Source organism: Montipora capricornis, chromosome 4 (assembly GCF_036669925.1).
Source record: "Montipora capricornis isolate CH-2021 chromosome 4, ASM3666992v2, whole genome shotgun sequence".
Taxonomy (NCBI): domain Eukaryota; kingdom Metazoa; phylum Cnidaria; class Anthozoa; order Scleractinia; family Acroporidae; genus Montipora; species Montipora capricornis.
In genome coordinates this window covers 11319446-11330791 of record NC_090886.1, presented here as the reverse complement: position 1 = coordinate 11330791, position 11346 = coordinate 11319446, and the positions used below count along the sequence as shown (strand labels likewise).

The window sequence follows — 11346 nt, the reverse complement described above, 5'->3', positions numbered from 1 at the left end:
GATTTCACGGTAAGGAACTGGCCTTAATGTTTTTACGTGTCTCTGGATTAAAAAAATATCCGGATTTGGCGTCCACGCTTTTCCGGGTTCTTATTGGGTTCAAAAAAACTCCACTCTGGAGAGCGTAGTTCAAAAGTTCCGGATTGGCCAGCGGAATTCCCGGGATCCTATGTAACACTGAAGGCGTATCCGAAAGAAAACGAGTTTCGGTATTAAAAAATATTAACCGACTGCCTCTATTGTCACCATGATAGTTCCAAATCCAGTTGACTGAAATGAGTTGCTGAGCGAATTATTCGTAGTCATGAACAGCAATTTTATGCATTGGCAAAATAACTGACCAAAAAAGTATCCAGTGCTCGAACGTTACTAGTGAACGACATTTCCTAGCGATTGCGTTACCCAAACCATTGAGCTGTCACGCTCCGGTTGGATCAGGCAACCCAGAAGAGCTGACATGTAAGAATTAATTGAAAGACAGATATTGCTTTTGCGGCAGATATGAAACAATTCCGTCGTAGGAGAAGTCATTAAAGATAAGTTGAATTAACTTTAACAATGTAGAAAGACGCGTTAAAAATGTGTTTTGGTCGCGTGGTAGAAATCATACAATAATTATAACCTCGGACTTTTTCCATCCCTCTATAACAGCGAATCCCTGCTAAACACCTCTAGACGAAGAGCACAAGTTACACAGTTGAGGAATCACAATCGTGTCAGGTTTTGCGGCGGTCAAACACCGATTCTCCGAAACTTGAATGCGTGTGGCATAGGCAAAGTTGCGACAATGAAGATAAAAAAGGGATTGGTAAGGAGCATCCTACGATTCAGCCTTATCCGTCACCCTTGTCCCTCTAATTATCTCCGTGTCGCGGAGCATAACATCACAACATAGTTAACTTTAGGATTTTCATTTCGATTTGTCTAATTATGGAGTCTGTTGTTCGTGTTCATATTTTGGTTAGACTGTAGACCGGTAGACAAATAGATTACAATCCTATAAATGACAAGTCATGTTCGTTGAAACGGAGTACAGGGGTCTACTTCGTGCTGCATTGTTTTGAAGTGACAGCACTAAATTTTTTATTAGAATGAGCTTATATGGTAAAGTGACTACTGTAACGGTAATTTGAAAGCTGAGTGTTTCGGCTTTAATAATGGTCAATTTATCATAACAACTCAGTTGATAAACTCATTTCTGTGTTCTTGAAACGGACTGTCCTGCTTTGCGAATAAAGCTAAGCGTCTGTTTGCACCTTAGTGCATCAACTGGTTTGTTTAAACCTGTGTTATAAATCCGTGCTTTCCATGCACTGGGTTGATGGAAGGTTAGGAGTATTGTGTTGTGTGTTTAATTTGCCAGTGGTTTGGAAATCTGGTGACCAAGCGATGGTGGAAGTGATCTGTGGTTAAACGAGGGATTCGGCTAGTTTTCTCCAGAGGTAATTTTGCCGTCAATCACGTGATCAAGGCTGGGACATGGTAACGGCCGGTCGTTCGCATTCTTGTTGTTACCAAATTTTATCATAGGTCTAGTGTTCAACGCGCGCTGGTATTGTCTTAAGAGCAGTCTAAAGCTACTTGACAGACAGATGCCCCAACTCTCAACTGTTGGCAGTTTTCGGTCTGGCAGATGTGGATGTTTTTTGGTACGTGGTGTCCAAACAGATGCAACAACTTGTACCAATTTGAAGACATGCACTAGGATAAATGGAAGTGATACGACCTAAAGACTTTGCAAACACGTGCTGTTCAATGTGAGATCATATGTAATGCGCGGGCGTGGCCCAACAATGTTGGATGAGTTTGTGCAAACGGGTGCACAAACATTTTTCTGTGGTACGCTCACACGTGAGTCACGGAACAAAAGAAATGCTTGGGAGTTTGTTAGTCTCAAACGTTTGAACGATTTTCAAACTTCGCTCAATACAACACACCAAAACATGGTGTTCAAATGGCGCAAACAGGAAACAGCCAACAATGTTGGGAGTTGGGGCACGCAAATAGATTGCGTCAGTTTGCTTGGGACCGTAAGCTCTAGGGCATTATTTTTGCCATAATGCCCCGGGGCCGATTAATGATTATGCAAGTTAGTTTTTTTTCTAACCGTTCTGTTTACCCGTAAAGTATAAATCACGTAATAACCTTGGACCAGGTCGGTCCGTTACAGCAAAATCTCAAATACCTCGGCCCTAGCTGTATCTACCTCGCTACATCGTCTTGCGGTCAATAACGCAAAGCCCCAGTGTTGAGATTTTGCCGTAACGACCTCACTCTCGGTCATTAACTAGTTAGCAATCCAATATACCCACTCATAAACTTGCGGGGCCCCGGTTTATTATTCTTTTGCTAATGTGCAAATTCAGGTAAGCCTACCGAGCCTCATTTTAGAGCAAGAGTTCTTTTCAATTCACTGTACCGGTATCGGATTCTTGTTACGATAATTTGCACTTGGACTAAAGAATTATAAATTGACCGCCATTTATGAATAAAGGCCTATTGAAATATTTTACTCCTTTTATTGTCATCCGCGACCATTAGATAACATCCCGCAGTTGAAACTATGGTCACCTACCTCCGATCTTTTCGAAACAACATGTTGCTCCGATCGTTGGTGTTACCAATACCCTATTTAAGTAATATTTTCAGCCCCACTTTCAAAAACAAAGACAGTTGCAAAATGTTTGTGATCGTCATTAGATCAAACTGGAATACATTCAAATTAAAATGAAAATAGTGGACTCACTAGGACTTCTTAAAATAAACCAAGAACTGGTTTTTGACAGTCTCTAGACGAGAAAATTTACAGCCTCGCAAGCTTTTAACTTCGATTTCGAGGCTTTGATTCAATGAAAAATAGTTACATGTGAAGAGAAGAACACGATATATCTTCCGCGATCATGCAGACTTTGACTTGACCTATTCTTTCCCCAGGTTTGTAAATTTCGAATATGCATCCTCCATTTGTTTGTGTTAGTTGAAAATTGAATTTTTTGGTCACAGCGCGAACGAAGTTGTAGCTACCAGCTGGCTGGTTGCGTTGGAAGCTGATTCAGCTTGGTCCTCTCATCCCAATCAGCTTACAGGTGCACAGACCGTGAGACATCGATGATATAGTCGACACGATCGTCTTAGACCAAAATGTAGTTACACGAAAACGTGCGTCCGTCTTTGTTATAGTTTGTACCTGATTTACGGCTTCTTTGAAACCGGCCAAAACCTGGCCCAGTCACCATATACCGCGCTTGGCCCAATAAGGTATTTTGATGTGAGGGCTGACTTGTGCCGCGCTCTCTCGCCGACTGACATTAGGAGTGCAGGGATGGCGCAGTACGTGGAGCACTGTCGCCTCCCACTGAACGTGGCTGGAGGTCGATTACCAGACTCGGCGTCATATGTGGGTTGAGGTTGGTGTTTCTCTCCGGGTACTCCAATTTCCCCTCCTCTCAAAACGAACATTTGACTTGATTTGTGTTCATTAGTTGATTTTTCAGTGTTACAGTGTCCCCAATTAGTGCTCCAGCGCTAGAACTACTCAGACCACTTACAATAAGTTTTCTTTCCTTTCCTTTCCTTTCAACAAATATTCCGAAGGATTCGAACAAGAGATCAGACTGCAACACCGTGGACTGCGGCATCCCCGCGCATGCTGGAGAGAACAGGAGAATGGCTTGGTCCTCACGAGTCTCCGTGAGCTCATCTACCCGATCGGGCAACTGGAAAGTCGTCAGTCTCCTAGCACACCGGCTCTCAGTGTTTTCCTATTACGCCAACATCGTGCCGGTATTTGAGCAGTGACTTCATGGTTTTTTATAAAAGTTAGGATAGTACTGGCACTGTTACTGGGTCACATAGCTTTTGTTTAGATGAGAGTATAATAAACACAGTCTGGTGACATAACACGAATTTGTATTGGTTATGTGTTGTCAGATGCGCGTTGTTGATTGGCTGGTAGGAAATACGGGCGTGTATCCAGAAAATCTGTTTCAATCAAAGAAGTAGAAAAACAGCATTTTCCTTCATTTGGCGAGTTATTTTTTATATAAATATTTTTGGTAAAAGCAATAGAGAGTTTTTTTTTCCGGGGGGGGGGGGGTTTCCATATTTCCTCATCATAAAACACATCGGGGAGGTTCGGAAGACTCCGACTGCGTCTCAGCTTTTGCATAACTGTCTCGTGCTTCTCCCAACTCTCCCTCGTGTTGAGGTGAGCTATGGAAACACGGAACGGAAAAAGTCCCTCTTTGTGCTGAATATGATGATGAATTCTCACGTTGAAAACGGCGTATGATTATACGACTACACTTAACCAAAAAAAAAAAAACGTGTTTCTGAAGGTGTGTTTCTATTGCGCTGCAAGAGGCCAATGCATGATCGACAGGCTCCGGTTACAGGTTCTACTATATATGTAGAGAGTCTCTAGTAAGCCGAGTTGTTCTTTCCTTTGCTAAGCTGACCGAAGAAAATAGCTTTGTGTCATGAATAATTCTGATCCCTTCAACTTTAATGAGTCGTCAGAGATTTTTTTTTATTTTGATCCTCTTGATTCCATCTGACCACCTCTCTCAAGTCACTATGACTGATGTGCCGTAAACTATCATTCAGCTAAGACATGTTTAGGTTTTTCTGTCCAATAGCATACAGCCTATAACACGTTTTTCGTGAAATTTTCACGCGACAGGGCCTGGCACTAGAATCACATACGAAACTGTTGTCGAGATGATGATAGGTGATCGTATTTAGGAGCAAGAGGTTTTAAAAACTAGCATCGACTATCATGCATATTTTGATCACAGCTTTTCAGTAACCGTTTTTTTGATTCATGTACCAGACTTAACACTTACCATCCATTTATGGCAAAATTCTTTGGTCCTTTTTTGGAAAAAAGCTTTAATAGCCCAAGGACAGTGCAATGCATTTCCTCATCCTATCACACTGTTCATTTTTTTTCAGCCATGAGCAAAAATGCTGATATTCTTGTTTTTTGTTTATATTTTCTTAGGGAGCTATGATCATCCGAATGCTTAAAAACTGTTCTTGGTGAAGAAAGATTCATGAATGGACATTAACAGGTAACTTTCCAGCGACGTTTTGGCGACAGACAGATCGAGAAACCAGGCTTACGCCGCTTAGATAAGAGAATGACTACCTTTGAAGGCATTGATTACCTAAGTAAATCTCGGATTTTCTTTCTATTTAAATTCTGTCATTCAAACGAGAACTCAAAACGCTCAATCTAAGTTTGAAGCAGTTTGAATCGTGGTGAACGTTGACGGCTTGTCTCGTGTGGCTCGCTCCCTGTCTCGTTACGTGACACTTTCCTAATTCAATATAGCGGACCAGCAAACGAATTACGGAGCAATCATGGGGAGATAAATCATGGTCTCTCATTAGTGAATTTATGTGTTTTCACAGCTACAACTCACAGCATTGTACGCATAATGTGACAACGGCGCTTTCGTTCATTTCGTTGCTGCAATCAGTCGCGCGATTCGGTTTGTGATCCCAGGGACGAAATTAATTCTGTCGCTGCTACAACGATTTTCACAAAAATTCACCACGTTACACGAGTCGCCGCGGCTAGCACATAATTATGGCCAATAAAAATAGACAATTGACCCTCTTTCCTAGCCTCTCTCTTCTGTCTTGTCCCAGATCCGAACAAGGGAGACTAAGAGAACTTCCGGTGAAGTCATTTTAAATAACGATCAGTGAAAAGTGGTTTCTTCTCTCATTGCTTCATTCTTTGTAGCGCTACATACAGGATCATAAATATGGAAACGCGAATGCGGATGATTTGTGGGAAGCAATTGCCCAGGTATGGACAATCAGTGTTGTGTACCTCCGTATTGATTTGTGTTTGTGGTGTTTCTTTCCCAAGTGAGTCAATTTACTTGTGTTAAGGCCCGTGCAAACGCTCGCCAACAACAAGCAACATTGTTGGGCCCAACAATGTTGTCTCCTAGAAAAAAACACCTGGAAAAAACCTCGAAGAAAAGTTACCCTCATCTTAGAGAAACCCCAGGGAACCATAATTCACTGCCGTTAACGATAGCTAAAGTAAGATTGAGAGCTAGACGAGATTGTTCTTTTACAAGAATAAGGCAAAAAGTCTTTCTTCCTTCCATAATTCCGTCTTTGTTTCGAAGTATCGACACTAGATACTTCTTGTTTGATTTAATATTTATTGCCTGCTCTATTTTTCCGCGAAGGAATTTGTTCGCGCGCGGAACATGGACGACGCCCGAGGAAATTTAACTATTACCCCTACAGGTGTTCGGAAGGCTTGCCACGCATTCTATATTTGGCAACCGATATTTCACTATATTTTTTTTTTGGGAAGCCGGAAAATGTACTGATTAAGGTACACAGATAAATGAGTGTAACTTGACTCTCCCGTTGCCCTCAGGAAAATAGAGATATCGATGTTAAAGGAATGATGAAGGTTTGGACCAACCAGAAGGGTTTCCAATCATCAATATTCACAAGCAGAGAGACAAGCTTTTCATCAAACAAGAAGATTTCCTCGATAAAATCAGTTTGCAACATGACAGAGATGAACTTTCATTTAAAAGTAACTATCTGGATAGCATTGTCGATTATCCATTTCGGCTATCGGATACGACCAGTCCGTTCGCAAGTTTGATCCCATAGTTTGACGCAGGCCCCAGAGCTGATTATCCTTGGCTTTCATGTTTATTAGAGGAATGCAATAAGGAAGCGGGACTCGCGTTTTGAAACGACAAAGTGTTTGTTTAAGGCTACTTTCCTATCAGTGATTACCTCTTCCCCCTCCTCCTTCTACTCGTCAAGTCCTCTCCCCCTACCCTCCTAGGTCTCAGGGTGCAACAGATCACTCCATGTGTTCAACATGGAATGTGCGGACTGGGGATTTTTTTATAACTTAAAGCAACATAAATCATTGATATCGTATGAACAGTGGACAAATCAGTTATATTTTAACAAAACGTCTTAATCATATTCTATAAAATTTCGAATAGGCAACTTTTACGATAACGTCATTTGACTACAACTAGCAGAATTCAGTTTGCTTTTCTTTTCTTTTCAAATGTTGTATTCCCAGCAGGGTAATAACAATAGCTCTAATTAGCATGACACAAGCAAAAGCTGAAGGTTCGGGGAGTTGTATTCAAATGACGTCATCATGCCAATGTCCTATTCTCCTATTCGAATGGCAGTAAAAATATCCGGTTCAGGAATCGGGTTCTTTGTCGCGCGCAAGAAGTTTAATTGCGCCAGTTCTTTATTAAATGAACGAAGAGCCTTTTGCAGTATAGGGTAAGTAGCAGTAGTATTGTAATATAGGTTATTAAGATTAGGTCTTTAGAAAGGAACACGTTAGATTAGTTATACTTAGCCTTCAGTTCCAAATCAACAAATATGAAATCCAGTTCTCCGAAATTATTTTCCTAGAAAAACGTGGTTTATTCCTCTGTCGTACATGACAAAGTCAAATGGAACACCTCGCTGGATTTTGATGCCACAAGACTACAGTAAGTCTTTGTTTATACAATTGTTCAAAGTCATCAAACCTATTAGGCAATAATAATAATAATAATAATAATAATAATAATAATGAAGATGATGGTGGTAATACTAATGAATAACTTCAATAAGTCTTTAATTTTAATTCTAGCTTTGAACTTGTTCGTCTCTAGTCGTCTAAATTTCAAAAAGGAGAATACATGCGTTTTTATAAGTCTGTACATCGAAACTTGAAATGGTTACATACTACGAATACTAAAAAAGAAACAACCACCTTTGGTCGTTAAATTGAGTAACTAAGTCTGAAGCTATTTCTAAAACCATTTGGATGCAATTAGTGCTTCAAAGGGTGTAATTTCCAACAAAACTCTAGTTGTCTTTTAAGTCTATTTTCTTTATCGCGCTATTGCATCGCTAAGAGATGATAGTCACCTCATCTTGTTGTCAATCTTTGATTTCCTTAGTTTTTTTCATATTACAGCAAGCAGATATAAGGCAGCACAATGTCTAGCACAGAAATACACAAAACAACCCAAAAAGTCCACTTTGCACACAACAATCTTCCTTACAACATAACAGTCCTTCCTGGGACTACTCTAACCCGGACGATCTTACTGTGACTTCATCAAGTCAGTTTTAATCTTTATTACATCCATTTAGAAATCACTGGTGTGCAATCTGATTGGCTCTCAGCAGTGCGATTTATTCCCAAATTACACAATTGTTTTGTTCTAAATCGCATCATTTCCCCAGCCAATGAGCAAGGAACACTAAAACAAAACAACCAATCAGATTTCAAGATTTTTTAAGGTAAGCAATCCAATTGCAGGAAAATGAAAGACAAAGAAAACCATTGTGTGGTGAATTTTGCAACTCTTGTTCCCAAATGAATCAATAAAATATTGGTACTGACTAAAATCGTGTATTTTAGCGCTTAAATAATTATTGGGTGATTTCTAAAAGGATGTAATAAAGTGGTAATTGAACTTCGTGTCGTGCGATTTTGGTCTGAAATCATACTTATGACTTCAAATCGAATTCGCGCTGTGCGCTCGTTCGATTTTGAAATAAGACTTGTAACAGTTAGTAGAGGGACTGGGAGTTCCACCCCTACTAACTATGCACGTATGATTTCAGACAAAAATTGCACTCCACTGAGCTCAATTACCATTATTTACTCCCTATAAAATCATTCCAATATACTCAGACTTTTGCACTGTCTTTTTTTCAAAAGTGTACACCTTGAAAGTGGGCCCCGCAGTATCCACAGATCCATGGGTAATGGCAAATATCAATGCAACTGGTTTCTTTACCGTTAACTACGATGAAGAAAATTGGAAAAAGCTCGCAACGCAACTTCGAGCAGACCACCAGGTATGACAGAGGAAAACCATTTATCGCTCTTTACCTTTATTATTTTCCGAGCTTAAAAAATCTCAGGCTTAACTGGTAAAGTCTTAAGAGCTCCGTTTCACAGTTTGCCTTTCCACCACACAAGGAAACTTTGACGGTCAAAGAGCGTACTTCATCTTTCGTGAACATTTTTAATCCTTGCCGAAGAAGTTGGCTCATTTGATATAGCGCTGTTTCATTGTGCATTAGGTCCCTACCATTTTGGATCAAAGTTTAGTCATGCCTTTACAAATTCAAACCCTTTCTCGAAAATTGCATAGCTTGATTTGTTAAAATCATTGCTTGTAGGCAGTGGCTTGGGTCGCCTAGTTGCTTTTGTATATCTTGACTTATCTCTCCATTTTATCAGGTGTTCAGTCCATCTGACCGTGCTGGTTTGATCCACGACGTTTTCAGTCTTTCATGGTGAGAGTGCTTTGCTCCTTTCCGTGGCGCATTCACCGAGATTACGGTGCAAATACGATATATACGTATTCCCAATGGGCGCTTTTTTTAGCTTCTAGGACGTTCTGCGAGTAAATAAACGATTGATTGATTGATTGATTGATCAGTACAAATAACATATTATGCGCGACACGATCCTTTTATCTTATCATCTCTTGCTTGTGACGAATACAAAAAGGCCTTGAGCCCGTGAAAAAAAGAGAAAAGCTACAACCGAGCGATAGCAAGAAGGAAAAACCATCCAGCCCTTGCTAAGAGCGATAAAAACTTTTACGTGGTGATATGAGCAAAAGAAGCGTGCAGCCCATGCAGGAAGTGAGTGTATGCACGGGAAAGCTTACATTCAATAACAAGAGCGTAGAAGCATACAAGTTTTTTAAAGGGCGGGAAAATTGATATCCACTGCTCAGAGAAGAAAAGCATACGATCAATTTAAACGCAGGAAAACTTGTAATCGCTGACAAGACCATAGCTTTACGCAGCCAGTGAAAAACGCGGGAAACGTAAACGTTTAACTGGTCAAGCGCTCGAAATTCTTTCAACAACTACGGCGGCATTTTCTTTTGTTGGGTTCCTATTTCCTGAAAAGCTGCACCTTAATTAGCTATTTTGTGACTTAAGCTTTCTTTTCTTTTTGTCTTTTTTTCTTAGTCAAGGTCTTTTGGACCCCATTCTCGCTTTGAACCTATCAACCTACCTGGTAAGAGAGTTTCACCCAGTCCCCTGGCGCGTGGCCAGGAAAGAGACCAAATGTCTTGTGGAGGTGTTCAGCAAAAATAACAGACCGCTTTACAAGGTACTTCGTGAAAAAAATATATACCAGGGCAGATCGCGTGGCAATACGCGATTTTCCACCAGAGCTGTTTTAAAAACCTTTCTTCTTAACGAAGGTTTTCTTTCCAGAAATTCTTATGGCATCTTCAAGATCACCTGATCGATTTCCTTGGCACAAAGGACACTGGAAGCGACCAGAAAAGGTGCTATACAACGGCATTTAGATAACCTCTGTTAACAAACACCACACATGTAAATAATGCTTTTCGCGGCGCTCTAGGTAGCGTTACTGGTTCCTGATTTTTTTTGTTATTTTATGTTTAAAGTGATACTGTGATAAAAAAAAAATCAAATCTTCTTTTCTTGGAATTTCAAAACTACGTTAACTAACCACTTAGTGACCCAAGTTTTAAGCCTTAATTTCACAAAGACATTTATTTATTTTGGCTCAAACCAGTTTCAACACTTGAAGGAAACGTTCTTATTAGCAAGATTGACATAACAACACTTTATCACTTAATAGCAAAGTTATGCTACCATATCAAACATCAATTATTGCTGATAAAGATTCCGTTACTTTTGTGACGTAAGCTCTGTGAAAACACCCTTTCTTTTGGCTTTAGCTGCTCATATCTCAAAAACGAACCATATCAGAATGAAACTTTCTGCAATTTAAAAAAAATGCTGTGGAGCGGATTTGGAGCCACCTTAAATAATTGAAAATTTAAGGTAGCTCTGAATCCGCTCCACAGAATTTTTTAATTTAACTTTGCAGAGTGTTTCATCTTGGCCTGCTGATCACTTTTGTGCAATAAAAAATTGGGGTCACCGCGTTCGTTTTTCAGGTATGAGCTACTGAAGCCAAAATATAGGGTGTTGTTGCAAGGCTTTCATGTTGCCAGGGTGACTTGTTACCTCACAATAATGACTGCATCTTGTTGAAACTGGTTTGAGCCACCTTAATGGTTCAGCATTACCAACTTAGGAATCTTGAGAGAGAGAGAGCTGGATCGAGGAGTCGAGGAAAAATGACGTCAAAGACTTATTAGTTTAAGAATGCAATGCGTCTTTACGCGACTGAATTAATATGCAGCACGGGTGTTTCGGGGCTTTCAGATTTTTAAAGTTGTGTTTTGCATACACAATGAACTGCATTTACACGCTAACATTATAAGCAATTGAGTGAATGACGTCACCTTTCTATGGAGT

The 11346-nt window shown here is 40.1% G+C and overlaps 1 protein-coding gene across 1 annotated transcript in view; it reads left to right on the top strand.

The window, feature by feature from the left end:
• LOC138046103 (glutamyl aminopeptidase-like) overlaps window positions 1-11346 on the top strand; it is a 30298-nt gene that overhangs the window by 10010 nt on the left and 8942 nt on the right. The window contains exons 3-6 of the mRNA XM_068892782.1: window positions 8741-8880; window positions 9269-9324; window positions 10015-10159; window positions 10267-10340. Of these exons, the coding sequence (XP_068748883.1) occupies window positions 8741-8880; window positions 9269-9324; window positions 10015-10159; window positions 10267-10340 (415 nt within the window). The remainder of the gene's footprint in view (window positions 1-8740; window positions 8881-9268; window positions 9325-10014; window positions 10160-10266; window positions 10341-11346) is intronic.